This window comes from Telopea speciosissima, chromosome 7 (assembly GCF_018873765.1).
Source record: "Telopea speciosissima isolate NSW1024214 ecotype Mountain lineage chromosome 7, Tspe_v1, whole genome shotgun sequence".
NCBI classification, from domain to species: domain Eukaryota; kingdom Viridiplantae; phylum Streptophyta; class Magnoliopsida; order Proteales; family Proteaceae; genus Telopea; species Telopea speciosissima.
In genome coordinates, this window is record NC_057922.1 from 11,671,169 (window position 1) to 11,692,556 (window position 21,388).

General features: G+C 41.5%; 1 protein-coding gene across 2 annotated transcripts in view; it reads left to right on the forward strand.

Moving 5' to 3' along the window:
• Positions 1–21,388, forward strand: part of LOC122669287 (protein ENHANCED DISEASE RESISTANCE 2-like) — a 159,283-nt gene that overhangs the window by 104,939 nt on the left and 32,956 nt on the right. For both annotated transcript variants that reach the window (XM_043866030.1, XM_043866031.1), the window contains exons 16-20: positions 8,699–8,874; positions 17,038–17,139; positions 18,105–18,152; positions 19,745–19,888; positions 19,993–20,088. In XM_043866030.1, coding sequence (XP_043721965.1) covers positions 8,699–8,874; positions 17,038–17,139; positions 18,105–18,152; positions 19,745–19,888; positions 19,993–20,088 — 566 coding nt within the window. The remainder of the gene's footprint in view (positions 1–8,698; positions 8,875–17,037; positions 17,140–18,104; positions 18,153–19,744; positions 19,889–19,992; positions 20,089–21,388) is intronic.

Consider the following 21,388-nt stretch of genomic DNA (forward strand, 5'->3'; position numbering starts at 1 on the left):
GGAAGCCATCAAACATGAGAACTAGAGGGGGAAAGGCAGGGTGCGCACCGGAGGGGTGCTGCGATAGCGTTGCCCAGAGAAAACAAAGGCTGGGCAACGGAGAAGAGGCCTGCAGGGGGGAGGGAAGATGGAACTGGGGGGGGTAAGGGGGGAAGGGGGGTGAGGGGGGAGTCCGAGAGGGAAGAGAAGGACATGGACCTGGTAAGGGATTGGGAGGGGGGTTTGGGGAAAAACTTATAGTAAAGGTAGGCAGGGGGGAAGAATAGGCAGGTTATAGGTGAAGAATGACTGGGCTTGGGCTGGGGGAAGGGGGTCTAAAAGATGGGTGGGTTGGGATGAGAGGGGGGACTGGGCTGGGGGCAAGGATAGGAGAGGAGGGGGGTAATGGGCCAAAGAGATGGGCCCAAAAGGTGAAGGGGGGACGGGCTAAGGGAGTGGGCCCAAAGGGAACAGAAGAGAGATGGGGTGACATGGCAGGGGTAGGGAGCAAAGGGAAAAAATGGAGGGCAAATCGGGAAGCATAAGGTGATTGGGACATAAAGGGGGGGCCAAAAGTCGAGGGGAGTTCAAAAGGGGTTCTGAAGCAAACGAGGGATTCTCGGAGGGAGGGGGACGAGCACGAGAATGGCAAGGGGGCAGGTCTTCTCCAGAGGTACGACTGTAACAGCGCCGGAAAGACCAATCATGGCAAGGGAGCCACCGAACGACTCGAGGGGGTAGGTGAAGAGTTAGAGCCTCTTCCAAGCTCAAACGGGAAGTCTCGGGCCGACGCATGCGCCATCGCTGTGTTCATAGTCATAGGAGCCGAGTCGGGAAAATGCCGTAAACGAGGATTCTCTCGCACCGTACAAATTGCTGGTTTGTCGACCTGCTCACTAATCGAGGGCACTGGCGACTGCAGGGGGAGCAGAACAAGAACCTGAGGTGTCTCGGTGAAAGGGACAGGCTCCGCTTCAGAACAAGCAGTGACACCGTCGGCGACGGCGACAGCAACGGAGGAGCTCCAGGGGCGACGGTTGGGCCAGGGATGCTGGCGGCGAGTTCTCTTAGGGGTTCTGCCTCGATGCTCTGAAATAGAAGAATCTTCGAAGGGCACGACAGCGTTAGCGGGGCTTTATTGAAGCGAAGCAAGAGCAGTGAACCCCACAGAGGAAGATCTCGAAGGGGAAGCAGCCGCGTAGGTATCAAGCGATGGTCGCCGAGGCAGAAGTGACATCGTGGCAGGCATACAAGAGTTTCGAATGACCAAAGGACTCGTATCGCAGCAGCTGGGGAATCCAATCGCATAGCGCACAGGCTGAACAAACCAGATTCATTCTCCTTTAAGGAAAATGTTGGTGTGTGCTTAACTGCTGATACATTATTGTAATCCTTAACAGCTCTAGCTTTTGGGATCAGCAGTTGTAATAAAAAACATGTCGTGATTTTGTAATTCCACACTAGAGGAAGTACAAGCTTACGTGTTTCAGATGGTTATGTTATTTCTCTGTTTAGCTTTTCTACTCAACTTACAGTCATGATTTGAAATTTCGACCGATATGTCAAAATTTTGGCGACCTATTTCGGTTTCGACATTGGTTAAAACGATAGGCATACAAATTAAGGGGTATTCAATGTTTCGTTTTTTTTACCAAAATGGACCATATTTTTATGCCTTTTCAATCATTTTGGTGGTATAGTTCCTTATTAACGAGGTCGAAATCCCAATTGAAATTGAAATTGAAATTGAAATTGAAATTGAAATCGAAATCTTGTACCTTGCTTACAGTTTAGTAAAAGTTGTGTAACAGTGTAACACTAGAGATTTTGGCTAGGTGAATAATTAGTGTTGTAGTATTGAGCAACTTGATCAGACAACAAAATCAACATCGTGGATCATTGGAGCATAAAATTTGTGGACGGTACTCTCTCCTCTTTCATCCCATTTCTTATGTTGCCTACCTTCCTCTCCCATGTTGTAGTCCTTCTGTCTTGAAGTTCCCACTTCCCAGGTTTACACAGAGTGAGGTGAATCAGGGTCTCTAAAAATTTTTCCAAATTTCTCTCAACATAGTTCCCGGTACTCCCCTTGGTATTCCCACCACTAATGGTGCTCCCCAACACAAGCACTAGCACTCCCAATGTCACACCCCGGCCCAGTGGATAAGGGCATGGCGTGACTAGATGCCAACTGACATCTACACAACCACCAGGATCGCAAGTACAATACTCCCATTCACAATTATCACAATGCAGGAATCAAAATGCAGCGGAAGAGAAACAATAATAGTAATAATATCAGTGATAAGAAGAAGTCTAAGTGATAAGGATATTGTATTGATAAACTTGCATTTGTACTGTACAGTTTTTCAAAAGTAAACACAAGTTCAAAAGTGTAAATAAGCCACTATATGCTTATCTATAACAAAAGTGTAATATAAACACAAGAGAAAACATAACCTAGTCCGTCAGGCCACATCATAAAAATGCGCACGCATAGCACACACACGAAGCATCATGTACTTCGAGTTCCCGCACCGCATAACCATCATCGGTGTGGAAGTTCAAAGCAGCAACCGCCCATCCTTGGTTCCTCACAATCGGCCATACTATCTGAAAAAGGAAATATCCGCAGGGATGAGCTCCACTGAGCCCAGCGAGGGAAAACATACAAACAGATGCAAATGGTTCATGGTGCATGTCTTAAATCTAAGCATGCGACTAACAACAGTTCTAGGTCTCATGAGGTTAAATGCTACTGTAACAGGTATGATATTCTCAGTTCCAGAATCATCCCTTCGGGCCCTAAGAATATCACTATGCTACAGTGGAGACCTACCAGTACCAGAGTTACACATCGGTCCCCAACAAACCCCTAATGTTAACCCTACTGTTTATCCCATTCTAGAAGTACTATTCGGACCTAGGACAGTGAATGGCATTCCGGAATCATCCCTTCGGACCTGCCACGGGTTATCCAACATCTCACCCCTATTGGTAAGGGTCGTAGCATTTGGGTTTATGATAATCTAACCATATGCATCTTCTAACATGAATGTCATATGATTCAAATATAAGTAGTAAGACAAATCAGTTCCATCATCATCTCTCAATCACATCATTCATAATTCACAAATAATATTATGCATATGCATTATGAGATGCAACCTAAGATCATACATACATCTAATGCAATAAGAAAAACTATAACATATATGATACCTGAACATAACTCTATTATGATGAATGAACAATAGCAGCAAGCATAAATAGGAAAAACAACAACAAACACTCTCCAATTAAGGTCAAATCCACTTACCTTGAGTTTGAGAGTTGCACAAGTAGATGACCCAACTCACAAATAGGCCTCACCAAAAGATGATTACAGCCTAATTTTATAACACATAAGATGAATTAGGTCAAGGAATAAACTCAAGCCAAAGCCCCAACCATTTAGGACAAAATCGGAGGCAGTAGGGGAGGACCGGATGGAGGTTGTCCCTTGGGACCGGTTGACCGATTGGATGGCTATTCCTCCATCCGGTGGGTGCTACAATGTGGTGGTTTGGGTTGTTCTTTCATGGATCTTGCCATGCATAGAACCTAAAACACAAAATTGATTTAGGGAGAACATAGAACATAGCTTTTGGGTCAATTCAACCCATTTACATGTTGGGTTTAAGGTATTTACAACCATTTGCCTAAATTTCTATGCTTGGGCTGAGATGAGTTATAAACTAAGCTGAAACCAAAGAAGAAACGAAGAATTTGGGCTAATTCAGAATGGTTTGATAGCCTACCTGAATATGGAATGGAGGAGAAGGTAGTAGTCCAACAATCCAAACCTTTCCTAGAGCCTTTCCTTCTTAGATCCAAGGATTTCAAGCCCTTCTTCCCTTTTCTTCACTTTCTCTTCTCTTCTTTCTCCAGAGCAGAATCGGTTCTTGTTTAGATAAGAAAATGACTTCTTAAAGCTAAGTGTTGGCTATATACTAAAGTCACTAAGGTTTGTTTGGTTTGGTCAAAACAAAAATAATTTGGGAAAATGTGATTCTCTAAGTTAATTAAAGGACAATTAACCCCATAAGGACTTATAGTTTAGTCCCGAGATTGATGTCCCTTGACATAACTGAGAATCTGGTCGTGATGGAACACGGGCAGCTCGATCCACAGGGGGATGTGGGTCCCATAGGAGAAAATTTAGATTTTAGCCATTACTACACAATTAAAACATTAGTTCTATATATGTAATAATGGATTCTTACATAAGACCCAACCTAAGAGATTGATAGATTTTGCATGCACTCCTCCCAGCATACCCCACATGCAAAACTTATGTGCTGACTTCCGTTAGGGTTGCTCAGATTCAATAATGGCCATTTGGGTTTGCTCTTTGATATCTTCCATCGATGAATCGAGGGATTGGTCTGAATCTGTAACTGATACAGCTCACAACATGGTTGCTGAACCTGAACCTTAAAGTACACGAGTTTAGTGAGACCGAATTTAGAGGTGGGTCTCACACCCAACACTGATTGGCATTGTCCTCCCTTTCGGCGCACACACACATATATTGTCTTAGTCACACACCAACTGCACTATCTCAAGCATGATTAGTTGATCACTGACTGGCTAGGGCAATCTCAAGTTGCTGAACCTGAACCTTAAAGTACACGAGTTTAGTGAGACCGAATTTAGAGGTGGGTCTCACACCCAACACTGATTGGCACTGTCCTCCCTTTCGGCGCACACACACATGTATGGTCTCAATCACACACCAACTGCACTGTCTCAAGCATCAGTTGATCATTGACTGGCTGGGGCAATCCCAAGTTTACTAGTCTCCCATATACACAATCACAATCACACACACACAGTCATGTGCACATCCACCCCATTGCCAAAGTGGCTAGGTCTACCAGACTGTGCACACATATCCTGCAACACACATGACACTCCAATTTCCACAACCATGCAATACTATGCACAAGGACACCAGATGTACGTGGTTCAGTAGTATGCCTACTCCACAAAGCAAAATCCTAGTTGGGCCTCGTGTAAGCTCGGTACTCAACTCAATTTAGCAGCTACAACCCCCGTTTACATAGCTACAACTATGAGGGTTGTTGTAACACCCAATATAGACTGCTCCAACAGTCAAGGAGCTACAACCCTTGATGGTGTCCAGCTACAACTGAACATCCCCAAAAATTCAAACAATTTGGGCTTATAAAATTCCCCGGTTACATGCACAAATGATTGCTAACAATCGACATACAAATCCCCCAATTTACAACACAAGTATTGGCTCAGGCATCTCACCAAACACTAGGCCTACAGTCCAACACATACAAATAAGGACTTATAAAATATGGATTACCTCACCAGCATAATCCCGCTATCGACTGCTTTCCCAATGTGTAGAAATTAACTTGAACGCGCTCCCAAAATCAACTCAGCCGTCTCAATACCCAAAACCCTTTCTTGATGTAGTGAATGTGCTCCATGGCCAGGAATGGGAGGGGAATTTAGTCCCACATCGGTCGGGTTGTGTGCGGTAGTTTGGCTCATAACCTTGGAAGGGCCTCTACACCATGAAACTCAGGCTGTTTGGGTTGGACGCCATTAAGTGGTATCATAGCGGGTTATCCATGCACTGGCCATGCGGGGGCCCATGGCCCAAAGTTGGGGGAGTCGATGCAATGAATACGCTCCATGGCCAGTAATGGGAGGGGAGTTTAGTCCCACATCGGTTGGGTAGTGTGTAGCAGTTTATCTTATGACCTTAGAAGGGCCTCTCCATCCTGAAGCTCGGGCTTTTGGGTTGGACGCCATTATTTCTCCACCAAGAAATGGGGTTTTGTGAGCTTGGGTCACATGTCCCTGGGCATACCTATCTCTGGCAGCTTCAATGGAATCCCAAGAGTACTTTGAAGATGCTCCAATCACCTTGGATATGATCTACCATCATCTCCCAAGTATTTCTTTTATTTTCAGCCCGCTTCACCTTCTATTTTTCTCCCACTTTATGCTAAGGAAATTCTCCTCTTCAAATAAAGTCCATAGCAATTTGAATGATCCAATTTGGAGTTGGAATGACAAAGATATGGCCATCCAAAGCTACAGGGGCTTTTTGGCCATTTCAGGGGATTTTAGAGACATGACAAACTGTAAATCGTAGGATCTAATGCTCAAAGATGTGGGTTTCATTTCGGCCTTCGGATCTGCATCTGTTTGTAAGACGAGTGCCTCTAAAATGGAATCTGCACATGGGCGGGAGAGCATGTGAGACACGCCGAATCAGGTATGTATGGGTGGCTCAAATACTGACCATTCGATTGGCTTTACGAAGCTCGGGACACATCCCGATCGTCAGATCAGACACCATCGCGTTGCAGAGGCGTGAGACATTGTGGCCCTAGGATCAGCATCTTGTGCTAAGGGAGAACATCACTCAAAAAGTAAACTAGACGCGTTTCGATCGCTGCTTGGACAATTCTCATGGACTTGCTGTGAGCCGTCGGATTGACTCCCCGATGGCAGGTGGAACTGTACCTCGATCTGATGGAGCGCATAGCACAAAGCATCAATGCCCTTAACCAATTGACTTCATTGCTCAAGAATCCTTTCCATGAGTGTGTTAGCGCGCTTTTGAAACTCACCCCAAGTTGTGCAATCAGAATCGGCGGGATGTGGCACTCTCTTGATCTCCCATCTGAAATCACTTATTTCACAAGCGAGCCCCTCCGATTTTTCGATATTAACGATTAATCCGTGAGGATACAAAACACTCACTAAGACCAACTTAATTTGGTCTTGTTAGGAATAAAACCGAACACTTGTGGGAGTTTCCCATACTTAGCCATATTTCTTTATTCATCCCATCACATGCCTTGATGACCTGTGGCCCTAGCTCCTGCGTGCAGGAGCCTCTGCAGGCATGCTGTCATGCACGTGGGACTAGGCCATGCTGCAGCTGTGGCTGCTTGCTGCACCTGTGGCTAGCTTCCCTGGTGCAGCCGTGGGCTGCGTGGCTGCATGGCCCTGTGCTGTGTGGCTGCGTGGACCTAGACTGCTGTGCCATGTGGTCCAGGGTGTCCACCTGGCTGCCACCATGGACTCCATTGATGCCACATCATGTGACATATTGGCATCAACATATATCATGCTATGAACTCCCCATGGAACAAGAACTTGCAGAGTTCTCAATAATATCTCGGTTTTTGCGAAACCTTGGTATACAGACACTTATTTATGTTAGAAACCATGCCAGAAACCAGGACAGATTCATTTACTTAAGATAGTATTCATAAATAAGCAAATACCCCCTCCAATAAAAATAGTTAAAAAATCAATCCAAAAAGGATAAAAAGTCAACCCCCCCCCCCCCCCAGTTTAAGAACAAAAACTGGATTTTCGGTTGTAGGTGCAATTTTCAACTTTTAAATGTTGGGGTTTTCTCAAATCTAAAAACTCCATAAAACTTAATATAGTAAAACAGTGCTAAAAACCAAAGTGCAGTAAAATATTCATTTGTTTTGATATCTAAAAAAATATTTCATTCAGAGCGATTTTAAACTCTCTGCCGAGCGGAAGGGACGCCTTGAGCTCCCAACGCTTGGCTGAGCGTTGGCTTTCTTCAAAATCTTACCCCCTCCACTCTCCGCCTAGCGGAAGGATGCCTTGAGCTCCCAATGCTTGACTGAGTGTTGGCCTTCTTCAAAATCCTACCCCTTCCACTCCCTTCCGAGTAGAAGGGATGCCTTGAGCTTTCCAACGCTTGGCTGAGCGTTGGCTTTCTTCAAGATCTTACCGCCTCCATTCTCTGCCGAGCTGAAGGGATGCCTTGAGCTCCCAACGCTTATGCGTGAATGCTGTCAAATCTTGCTGAATGAAAATATTTTTTTACATATCAAAACAAATGAATATTTTACCGCGCTTTTGGTTTTTAGAAATGTTCTACCATATTAAGATTTATAGGATTTTTAGATTTGAAAAAAAAAAAAACCCAGCATTTAAAATTTGAAATTTGCACCTACCGCCGAAATCCAAATTTTTTTTCTTGAACTGGGGGGGGGGGGGTTGACTTTTTTATCCTTTTTGGATTGATTTTTTAACTATTTTTGTTGGATTCAAATAGGGGGATATTTGCTTATTTATGAATAATATCTTAAGTAAATGAAATGATGTTATGCATAAATAAGTGTCTGTCCTAGTTTCCCACTAAGTCAAACTCCTATGATAGTTTGTGTTTAAATAGCCCAAAATAGGCTGTCTACCAAGTTTCATGACCAAACTAGGTCAAAAACCCACCAAAACCATCAAATGAGTTCAAAAAAAAAAGTGCACCAACTCGTTGAGATCTCGGTCCAACTCGGTTTTTGGCCTGACCGAAACCAGGTCCGAAACCGAGTTCTCGAGCCATGGAATACCCCATGCATCCGTGCCATGAATACTGTACTAAAAGATAGTTTCTATTTCATATTTCAAAACCTTTAGTGCAGAATACTGCATTAAAATATAGTTTCTATTATTCTTTGAGTAAATAGTAAGGCAAAGAATATTTACAGTTTAGGTATTACTTTTTGTTTCCTCTAATGATACTTATGGACATTCAAGTATTCAACGGTCATCAGTTGACCTAAAGCTTCAAGTACTAGTTCAATCTGTTATTTATTTGCATACCCTTGATTATTCTCAAGTGTTTTTTCTGCTGCAGTTGCATTCGCCGACAAGGAACTAGATAACCACATTCCTCCTATCAGTATAGATGTAAGTCAGTATCATGGTTCCATGTCCCAACGGAAAGATGTTACTGACACAAACTGTTGGTCTTGTCCGGGAGGCCAAGGATTTATGATAAGAGGAAAGACATACTTAAAAGATAATTCTAAGGTGGTTCCATCTTTCCTTCCTTTAAGCTTCTTCTATAATGGTATGCCTCAGATTTCTTCTTCTTCTTCTTTGTCATTTTGTTTGATCAGCAGCAAAGAAACATAATATTTTTTTTGGTGAATAAAAAAGTCATTAGCAGAGAAGAAAGAGATACAGGAACACCGCCCCCCAAAGGGACTGGGGGAAAAAGAACAGACAGAAAAAAAAAACACAAAGGATCACCCACACTAGAACGTGTGGGGGAGACCCCAAGAGGCAATAATAAGCCTGCTTCTGTAAGTGTCAGCACATGTATTGGGGGGATCTTAGACAGCTTGTGTTCGACATCGGAGAGAATGGTGTCCCAAATCTGCTGGAAAGATCTACATTTGGAGGTCCTTCTGAGATTGCACTCCATCCAAATGTGGTAAATAGCGGCTCCAAAAGCAAGCTTACCCACAATATCACAAACAGAGTCACCACTAAATGACATATCCATCCAAATCCATTCACTCCCTAAGGCAATATGCTTCTTCCCTGGGGCCAGCATGTAGACAAGATACTCTTCCAGATCTTGCAGGAGAAGGGGCAGCTGAAGAAGATGTGATCAACATCTTCATTAGCATTCCAGCAGAGGCAGCAAAGTGGAGGGGCTGGGATCTATCTATGGATAAGGAAGGACTACGTTGTAAGGCAGTGGGAGAGGGCTCGCCAAGTAGTGAAGTTATGGCTGGGAATATGGGACTTGAACCAGACCAAGTGCCAGACCATTATTGGACCACGAGATCTAATTAGGTCCCAAGCCAACTTGGAACTGAAGAGGCCCAAGGAAGAGGCAGTCTAACAGACAATGTTACCACAGCCAATGGGCCTTCTAGGGATAGCCAACAGAGAAGACCAAATAGCAGCCAATTTTGGAGCACCCTATGCAGCCTTTTTCCAGCCCTATTCTCCCCTATTCCAAAACCTAACTTCCCTTTTTTCTTTCTCTCCATCTTTTATTGAGTTTTCCAGTCTCAATCCCCAAATCGATTTCACCTTGTCAGGGTTTTTTTCAAAACCCTGACTCCAATCGATTTTGGGTCTTCCCTTGTCAGATGCAGCCAAATTTTCAGGGATAATTCCCAACTAATCCAAGCCTTAATCGACCTCAGTTTGAACACATCCTAATGGCTGGATCTGTCCCTACAGAAAAATCTTCTCATCTTGCCTTTTATGGTTTCCTATTAAAACCCTAACTCAAATCGACATTAGGGTTACAGGTTTGAGTTCTTGCTGCCTTTTTTTGAGGGATGATTACTCCACCTATAGAGATCACTCGACCTCAGTTTCAGCCTCTTTCCAAGTGTTTGAAGACCTCTAGCCCCAATCGATCCTTCTTTTCAGGGTTTTTTTCAAAACCCTAACAAATATCGATTTTAGGGTTAGGGTTGATTGCTACTATTGGAGTTTTTTGTTGGTGCTTCTACCATCAAGAAGGCCATTCTACTTCAACTATTTATGGCTTAAAGAAGGTCTACTGCACAAGATAGCTGCTGCCCTCCTTTTTCTGCGATTTTTTGGTGTTTCTCCCACTTGAAGACCAAGTCTCAATTACCAAGGAGATTGGTTATTCGAACTGGAGCCTCCTTTCAGCAGTTGTGTCAGCATCTATTACCATACGAAATTACCTTAGCCAAGTCATCCTCACTTTTGTTGAAGCCCCCTTCCCTTCAATCGATATTCACTTTCAGGGTTTTTTACAAAACCTTGGCTATAAACCACCTAAGGGTTAGGGTAGTCCAATATTGCTGATTTTTTTAGGAGAGTTTTATAACCATCAAAGGAGTATTCAGCCCATATTTCAGCATCATTCATCAGGTTTTTTTGTACAAATTAAAGTTCATTCTGTTGTCTTGGTTTCTTCAGTTATCAACCTATTTTTACTTATTCCTATATGGCTGGCTGCTTCAACTACCTATGGATTTGTCTGGTTATTTATCTTATATTTGCTGGTTATTTTGAGCTTCACTACCTGCCTGGCTGGTGTTATTGATTGGCTTCTGTAAGCATGACTGGTTGATGTGTTACTGCTACCTTCATGTGGAATACTACTGCCCTATGATTGTGACTGAGTTTTCTATTATTGGAGATCGAATTTCTTTCGTTATGGAAGACTCGAATCTACTACCCTGGAGATCAGTTTATTTGGGACTCCAATAGTGTGTTCCACGGTTCTTGGTTGCAACTACGAACGTAATCAGTTATGTGAAGCTTTTCTGGTTCATATCTGGCTCACCTTGGAGCTTGAATCCTAGCATGGTTACTAATTCAGATCTGATCCAATTTTTGTTGAAGCTTCTTCAATCCATTGCTGTCCAAATATCTTCGTTAGTACTGTTTAGCATGTGGGAGTTTATACCTTGGAGTTTTTGCGCAATTGTTCCTCCTTGTTTGAAGATTGATCAAGCCTTGAAAAATGGAGCCTTTCCTTTCATCAAATCAAATTTGTATCCTTATCCGATCTGAATATTGGAGTTAGGAGTTTCTCCCCTGCATGAGTTTCCATCAAAAGTGTTTGTTTGATCAGTTAAAGATGGTTGGAAATTTATATGTTGCATTATTGGCTCCGTACTTCATTATCCCACTACTGTTTTTCCTTCACCACCTCCCAAAACATACCTTTGGCATTCCCCATACCCACCTTGGAAGTTAATGGTATTCTCTTCTTTACCATTTCTTCTTTTTACATTACCCTTGGCAGCCATTGAAAAATTCTGGAATATTATGTTTTGCCCTAAAATCATCTCTCTTATGTCCACGTGCACTACATGTGAGGGGGGGATTATATACAGTATACCTGCAGCCATTGCAGAGAACAGAACATGCAGGGACACTTGGTGCAAAACATAGAAGGTCAGAGGTTTCACCATTGCCAATGGGTATCTACTTTGTTATTGGGTTAAAGTTTGTCATAAGGGGGAGGTTGGCCATAAAGTTTTGAAGATGTTTGGTTATTGCCTGCCCATATGAGATCCTACAGTTTGGTTGTTTTTTTCTGCTGCTTGATCTTTACTGTTGCTTGACTCATTTGCCGACTACCCTAGTTACTTATCTTCAAGATTGTAATTCAGAGATTCATTACTGGACAAAGATTGGTGAGAGATGCCTTTTTGCTGATCAAGTCTGTCCAAGTTTGAAGGTCTATTTTTTTCATGTTCTTGAAGGTCTATTTGGGAGCTGCATTCATTTTGGAGCTGGATTCTGCTACAACTTATTTTTTCCCATTTTATTCAAGTTGGGCATTAGTACCTTGTATGCGCCAACTTGAGGGGGAGTGTTAGCATTGTTATGGAGAGAGTTTTTTTCTTTAGTCCAAGCTGGATCTTCTTTCTTTAGTATTTGTATAATCCAGCTTGAGGGGGAGTGTTAGAATAATGTACACCAGAATACCGTGGGGCTATTCTGGACCTTTTGGGGTATTTTTTATGTTATTTAATGTATTAAGCTTATGTTGGTTTTGTGGGTTTAGTCCCACATCGCCTAGCTTAGTTAATTTGTGATTTCCCCTCTATTATAAATAGAGGGGCCTTTCTATCATTAATACAAGCCATTCCATTATTTTATTCCCTCTCTCTAACCCACGATTCAACCAACAGATCTAATATCAAAAGAAATGGCATCCCAAATCTGTCCAAGAGACCTAGAGTTGGAGGTCAATTTCCTGATGTTACGCTCCATTCAAATGTGATTGATGACAGCACAAAAAGCAAGCTTGCCCACAGAGTTGCAAATAGAAGAACCCCAAAAGTCATATCGACCCAAATCCATTGTCGATCAAAAGAAAGAATTCTCCTTCGACGGGGCCAGCATTTATTGTGAATACCTTGCCAAATAGAGTAGGGGAGAGGACAATCAAAAAAGAGATGATCTCTGTCCTCCACAGCATTCCAACAAAGGCAGCATTGAGGGGAGACCTAGATCTGCCGATGGGGAAGAAAGGACTACGTTGGAAGGCAGTTAGATAGAGCTCTCCAGTCTGTAAAACAATGCCTAGGGATATGATATTTGAACCAAAGAAGCTTCCTCCAAGGAACCAGAGGACCTTTGACCCTGACAAGATTCCAGGCAGATTTGGAGCTGAAGAGACATGAAGATGCAGGAATCCAGAAAACACAATCATCCCTCCCAGAGGGTCTGCTAGGAACGGAAGGCAAAACATCCCACACTGAGTTGAGAACTGGATGAGGAGAGTGGGGAGGATCCCAATCATTTTCAGAAATGATGTCAGCTACCATGGAGTTCTTGTTCAAGCCACAACTATAGATAACTCTAGAGGGGACAATGTGGTGCAAAATTCCCATTGGATGTCAGTGATCCAGCCAGAGAGAGGTAGAGGTACCATTTCCAATCTGAGAATTGATGGCGGCAAGAGCAATCGGCCGCAGGGCAAGGATTTTACGCCAAACCCAGGAGGCATCAGAAGGAACAAAGACGAACCAGATTGAATCATTGCGGAGAGGCCTCGAGTAGATCCAATCAACCTAGATGCTACGCAGCTTAGCGACAATCTTCCAGATGAGCTTGAGGATACTGGCAGAGTTAACATCTTTGATTCGACGTAGGCCCAGACCACCCTCATCTTTTGGAAGGCAGATAGAAGCCGAACTTGTAGGATGGAGAAATCTTGAAGAGCTATACCTTTCCAGAGGAAAGAGGCCATGAGAGCTTCCAAAGACTTAATAGTTGAAGATGGCAACCCAAAAATACCAGACCAGAAGATATGGGAAGCTTGTAAAACTGATTTGACAAGAACCAGGTGACCCGCATAAGATAGAAGCTTGCCTTTCCAAAGTTGGAGCTTTTTCCTGATTAGGTCCAGCATAGGAGAACAGTGATGAGTAGTATGTCTGGCAGGATAAGAGGCAGCCCCAAATACTCAACAGGCAAAAGACCCAAAGAAAATCCAGATTTGTCAATAAGAGAAGCTTTTTCAAACTCAGAGACCCCTGCAAGAAAAAACAAAGACTTTGTAGGGTTGATGCGGAGGCCCGAGAGAACTTCAAAATGATGCAGGCAATTCATAATATTCTCCACTGAGTTAATAGAGGCTTTGGAGCAAATCATGAGGTCGTCCGTGAATGCAAGATGAGAGAGCTTGAGAGCTTTGCATTTGGGCAGCGGAGTAATGAGCTGCTGATCGGTACTAGACTGGATGAGCCTGGAGCGATCTTCCATGACCAAAGTAAAAATATAAGGGGAGAGGGAGCAGCCTTGCCGAATACCCAAAGAAGAGGGAAATTAACCTGCGGGACTGCCATTGGCAAGCACTGAGAAGTTGGGGGTAGAGATACATTGGAGGATCCAATAAGTACACACAAGAGGGAAACCCATCTTCTCAAAAACCATTTTAGTAGAGTCCCATCTCAACGAGTCAAAGGCTTTGTGAATGTCAATTTTCATGAGAGCTGCCAAAGGGTGAGATTTTGTGTCAAATCCTCTAAAAATCTCATTGCACAAAAGGATATTATCATAAATGCTTCTTCCAGGGATGAACGCTGATTGATTATCACTGACAAGGATGTCCACAACTGCCTTGAGCCTAATGGTAAGAATCTTGGCGATCAATTTGTACAACAGGTTGCGAAGGGCTATTGGCCGGAAATCTGTCATACTGGAAGCACCTTCCTTCTTGGGGATGAGGCAGAGGAACGTGTGATTTACACCTTTGATCTGACTGGGGCTGAAGAAGAAGCTCTTGATAGCCTTTATGAGATCTTCCTTGATGATGTCCCAAGAGGCAAGGAAAAACCCCAAACTAAAACCATCAGGGCCAGGAGCTCTGTTAGCTTTGAGAGATCGGATAGCTGCAATAATTTCATCTTCAGATGGGATGGAACTGATAGAGGCATGAAGCTCATTGGGGATAAATTTATTCAGCAGCTTTTCAGGAAAGGAGCCTGAATCCCCCGTGGATCCACTAAAAAGATCCTTGAAGTACCCAACAGCCAAATCCTTTATACCATTAACCCAATGAAGAGTAGTACCTGCTGAATCTGTAAGATGCAAAATGGAGTTGGTGTTATTCCTAGATTTTAAGGAACGATGGAAGTAAGCTGAGTTTGAATCCCCAAGCTCCAGCCATTTTATCCGAGACTTTTGCCTAAGGAAGCTTTCCTCCTGAGAGAGCAAAGATTGAAGCTCAAGGGAGATCTCTTTTTCCTCCTCTACCAGGGACACATTTAAGAAATCAGAGTGAAGCTGAGTTTGAATATCATTGACCTTATCTTTACAGTCAGTGATCTGCTGCGAAATAGTCCCAAAAGAAGTGCTGTTCCAGTCTTTAAGAGCAAACTTAACATTCTTGAGCTTTCTTAAGGGCAATTAATGGAGAGGAAAATGCTTGGACAGGTTTATCCCAAGCCTCCTTTACAGTAGCTAAGAAGGAAGGATGAGTAGACCACATATCAAAGTATTTGAAAGGTTTGGGGCCAAAGGATAAACAGGGCTGAATGACTAAGGAGATAGGACTGTGATCAGAGATACCTGGGAAGTCAAAAGTAGCATGAGAAGAAGGGAAAGAGGAGAGCCACGATTCATTTCCCAAAACTCTGTCCAGCTTGCAAGCAATGCGAGATATACCAGCTCTCTTATTGTTCCAAGAAAAAGTAGGGCCTGACCATCTAATATTATTGACACCAATATCCTCAATACAAAGATTGAAAGCATCCACAGCATCCAAATCCAAGGTATCACCTCCTTGCTTTTCATGACTACAACAAACAACATTGAAATTGTCACCAAGTCCCCAAGGCAGGAAATCAATCTGGCCAGCAATAGAACGGAGGTCATTCCAAAGGGAAGACCTTTCAACTGCACTATTTGAAGCATAAATAGCTGTGAACAGGAAATTTGAAGAGCCCAAGTTATCAGAGAACTTAAGGTGAAGAAACTGAGATGAGGAAGAAATGAGGGAAATGGAGATTTTGGAGGGGTTCCAAATAACCCATAACGACCACTGGGATGAGAGGAGTAATTTGATAAGAGGGACCACCCAGGGACTATTGAGTTTAAATTTTTTTGGGCATTAGACTCCTTGATATGAGTTTCAAGGAGACAGCTTTAATTATGGATTTGTGAAATTAGGGTTTGATGGGACCTAGGGTTTAATGGTAGGGTTAGGGTAAGTTGATGTGGAGGAGTCTTCTAGTGAAGGTCTTGAGATGTTTTGTTGAGATTGGGTGTGTAAACTTGAATGAACAATGGATTAGGTTTAGGGTTTCTAGGTTTTGGGAAAGTGGAAGGAGAGGGAATCTAGGGATTAGGATAGGAGTTTAGGACAGGGGCTTGGATCAAGTTTCCCTAAGGGTGAGAGGGAGATTTGGTCCAAGTTTGGGCTATTTCTGATGGTTGGTTTGATCTGGGCAGAATTTAGGGTATGAGGAGGATGTTCCGAGATGGGGGAAATGCTAGGGTTTGGTTTAGAGGATTAGAAGAAGGGTTTTGGGGTTGGGGTGATGCACTTCTTGTGTGAAATTATTCTTGAACCTTGCAGAGAAATTCCAGCAACTGAATTTGAATCTTCAAGAGATCGGCTAGGGCAGAATTGAAACTTGAATGATGCTTGAATGGAGATCGATGGAGAGGGGTAAGGGGAGGCTCTCTCAGCCTGGGTATCTCACCCTCACAGCCTATCTCAGGACAGTGTTGTTGCTTGAAAGCAAAATCTTTATTCATAAAATCGTGGGAGCTCAATTGGAGCTCTTACATATTTATAGCCTTACGGCTGAAAAGGAAAACAGACTCAAACTACGACTCAAAACAGAACAAGGACTTCTAACTAGGATTCAAACTTGCACTAGAAATGCTAATTAGAATTACAACTCAATAATAGACTAATTAAAATACCAAATAAAAATCTAATTAAACCCTAACTTCAGCCAACGATTTAATGCTGGTGTAGGGAATCTCTACACCTGCAGCTGGTTTTAGACAGCCCATTTACATCATCTTCTCACTTATTATTATTTTTATTTTTATTTTTATTTTTATTTTGGAGGATATTTCAGCATTATACCCAATATTAAAATTTCTCATGTCTATGACAACACTGAGACCATATTTTCTTTGGCTGATGTAGAAAATTTTCTAATTGGATTTTGTTGGCTGTCAGCTGAGTAAATCTATCACTTTCTTTACCCTTAGGTAACGGGAGGCGATCCTCTATTGAAGCTCTTAGCAGTTGACTGGTTCAAGGCTGACAACTGCATTGACAAGGTTGCACTGCATCCCAAATGCCTTGTTCAGGTAAAGCAACATGTTACTCTGCATTCTCCATATACTTGCCCCAATTTCAATTACAAACTTGTCCATGTATGTTAAGGGATGAGGATCAGCAGTTGAAATTCTACAGGAAGGACCAAATATGGGGCAAAGTTGGTTTCCTTTAGTGTTAAGTGTCTAAAATTTATTTTGTTTACTTGGTTTGTAGAAGTCATTGAGTTGAAGTAGCATGTTCAGGGCTTTGAAACATGAGAACAGCGATATAAGGTCATTTATTTATTTTTTTAAGCTAAAAAGAAAGACCCATGTAAGTTCTTGGAGATTTGTTGCTGGTTCGGTTCTCCATTCAAATCTCTTTAGTGGCCTTCTAGGTGCCATGATTTAAGACATGTTGTGGGTCTCCGATAGAGATTTCTTCTTCTTATCTATTTTTATTCATTCACATTCCTTATCATTTTTTGGCAATAATGCACTGACTGACCTGCAAAGCCACCACTGTCCTCATCAAACCTAGGTGAAGGCCACTCTTCGCATAGCAATCGCTGATTGGTCAATAGACTACTTCCATTTTACATGAAATTCAAGAATATTTGATTGAATAGATGAACTGCAGAAGTCAGAAGGCATGAGTGAATCTCTCACTTAAAGTGATCACTGTTAGTCCGTTAACCCTAGTCTTGTTGTTCATTTTTGTAATGCATTTGACTCTAATATGTGATAACTTTCTCTCTCTAACTACCTGGAGCTGTCTACTGCTTAGCTGGTACCTTTTTTCTGATAGAGATGCACTTAAGTGTAGAGTTGATGTCATTAAATTGTATTGGCTTTGCCTTGCCCAAGTTGTGAGTCTTGAGAGACATGTCAGTTGAATGATATTTAAATTGGATTTGAACTTATAATTTTCTATTTAAATTTACAAGCTTCTTAGTTCATTAAATATTATTCTGAAGATAAAAAATCCAGGACTGAACTTCTCTTCTCATTTTCAGTCAAAAGCTGGGAAAGAATTGCCATTCATATTGGTCATTAATTTACAGGTATGTGTCTTTTGGTCTTCTTTTTTGCTTTTTATCATAATGAATGAGACTCCTCTATCCTAGGGGTATATGCCAATCACCAATACTATAAACTGTCAAACGAAGATTGTTGTCATCCTCTAAAATCCCAAGTTCGTACTATATGTCTTGTTCTTATATCATTCCGCTATGTAGTAGTTCCTTCATGAAATTAATATCGAACTTTGCAAGTGGCATACAATGAACTCATTTGAACGATTAAATTATCTTATACTGTACTTTATGGTTCTGAAGCAAAAGAGACCTGTGTTTAAATGGAAATCTAGATGAACGTTTACTGATCCATTAACTTCCAATAGAAGCCCTGATCCTGACTATCCTTTGCAGTTCCTAGCATATTGCCATGTATGTTAATTGAATAAAATAATTCTTGCAATGAACAATGATTTAGAGGGCAATTAAGTATTATCATGGAAGATGTTACTGGGCCTAGGATCGAATCCTGCCTTCACTCCCCCTCCCCTAACCTACCTATACCTATCAAAAGTCAAAACCAAAGTGTTAAGTATCAAACATGACCTAGACCTTTTTGTAATAGCACGTGCTATGCTACTTATTTGCTTGCTAAGTTGGTAAAGTCCATGCCTCTTCATAATTTTTTATTTTATTATAGAAAATACCAGACAACTAGAAAACTCGGCTCCAACAAGTAATAACTAACCATGGACACACTTGCCACACCTAGAGGAGAAGAAGAAAAGGCGTTGGAAGGGGTAAACGTCAATTTCTTATCATTCTCTGTGCCCTAGAAGCTAGACTAGGATCAGATGGAGTAGTTATATCATCTACCTGAGTTAGGTTGTTTTAATTATGCCCTTTACCTTAACGTTATTTCTTATCTTCTCTTTTGGTAATGAAATTTCTTTTCACCCAAAAAAAAAACTATGCCCTTTAACGTAGCTAGTATAAATAAATAGGTAAAAGGGTTTACGTTGTTACATATATAAGTTTATGATGCAAGAAGTAATCCCTGACGGCTTCATCCAATGCTTTCCCTCCTTCCGCTCTCTTTCTCAATCTCTTCCCAGTAGTGTTTGAATTCCAAGTTTTCCAACAAAGGTAGAGAGTATGTAGAGATTGTTCTGTATGGAATGACCAACTTTCCTCTTTATTTCCTAAATATTTATTTAACAAAAATCACCTTTATAATTTATCTGCTAGGGTTAATAATCAAAATCGTAGTTTTTATTGTAATTCAACGAGGGATGCAAAGGTGAATCACATTTTAGAGAAGGATTTTTTATTTTAATTTTCCTGTGCTTTTCCATTCCCAATTTATTTTGCTTTGCCTAACTAACCTATGCTGCCTTATCTGATCCTTTCCACCATCCCACTCTTACTCTCTAAGACTGCCCTCGTGTTATAATCTACAAGTATCAGTGTAGCTATTCAGATGGAAATTATTTGTTGGTTGTATTATGTATGTATCTCTACCATGGTGCTAACAGGCCCATAGCCATCACACTGTCTATCCTAAGGCATGCTGTTTTCGTACTATTAATGTGAGCTTGGCTATTCAGACAGGAAATTATATGTTGGTTGTATTATTTTAGGTTCCAGCAAAACCAAACTACAGTTTGGTTTTCTACTATGGTGCTGACCGGCCCATAAGGAAAGAATCTTTACTGGGTAGATTTGTGGATGGGACTGACATATTCCGGAATGCAAGATTTAAACTTATTCCAAGTATTGTAGAGGTATGTAGTACTTTAACCATCTTATAGATCAAGAGCCGGGAAGATTGAGTTGCATTCTTATGTTTTATATCCATTTTTCTACTGCATTTTAACGGGTCATGCAGGGATATTGGATGGTCAAGCGTGCTGTTGGGACAAAAGCTTGCCTGTTGGGGAAAGCAGTTAAATGCAAGTACCTCAGACAAGATAATTTTCTGGAGGTAACTATCTACTCAATTTACTTCCAGCATCATCTAGTTCAGTACCTCCTGGTTAGGTGTTCACTTTTAGTCATTGTGCATATTTTATATTTTGTTTATATGATAGTCCTACATCCTCTCATGGTGCTCAAGTTGTTTGATTTTTATTCTTGAGTCATTGTTTAGTAGTTTGAATGTTATTGATGGTTTAGGAATTAGAAAATTTTCTTGAGTTTCCTAAGTCATGTGGTAGAAGTCCAAATCAGGTCAAAGTTTTCTTGAACAGTTTTTTGTTCAAAGCCTACCTATCCCAAATTTAGGTTGGAGCTATGGAATTGACCATCTACAGTTCTATCGGACCCCATTTTAAGTAGATTTACCTTAGTCACATATGCATAACCCAAATCAACTAGGTTAATTGCCTAAAGACTATATATTGAATCACGCTATTTTTGAAGAATTATTTTGTTTATCTTTTGAAAGCCTAATTGTTTATGAAAGTATTTTTTAAAATGTGAAACCTAGTTCCTATGGCAGTCCATCACTAGATATTCTGTAACTCACTCATCACTTGCTCCCTGGTTTCTCACCCACCTCCGGATCATCACTGAACATGATAAAAGTCATAATCTTCTTTGTCCTTATCTGCCCTTGGATGTTTGATTCAAAGTTTGTATTGTAGTGCACATGAATAAGCTTTATGAATTCATGTCCTGAGTAGTTACACTGCTTAGAATGAAAACGAAATGTATTCTAATTGATGTGACAGCTCAAGGCAGATTTCATCCAAGGCAGCACTATCATGAATTTCATGTGGATATCTGCTAGTGAATAATAAAAATAGAAATGATCCTCTATGACTAGAGACCGTAAAGTTCCTTTAGGCTCTGTCTGGTTGGAAATAAAGTGAGATGAAAGGCAGTGAAATTTAGGAATAAGTAAAAGCATCTACAATCATTACTAACATAGACGAAATCTCGGTTTCGCAAGAAACATAGACGAAACCTTAATGCGATACCACTTTGTACCTGGTTTCGACCAGGTTTCGACATGTTTCGGCCATATTTCAGTAATTTCGCAAGTTTCGACCTGAACCTGGTTGAACCACCTATATAAATTCACCTATCCAGAATTATCCCTTATTTATGCAAAATATCATTTAAGTTTACTTAATATATTATTCATAAATAAGCAAATATCCCCCCCCCCTCCATTTGAATCCAATAAAAATAGTTAGAAAATCAAATTCCAAAAGGATAAAAAGTCAACCCCCCAGTTCAAGAACAACAATTGGATTCTCCCCTTTTGTATCTCTCTCTCT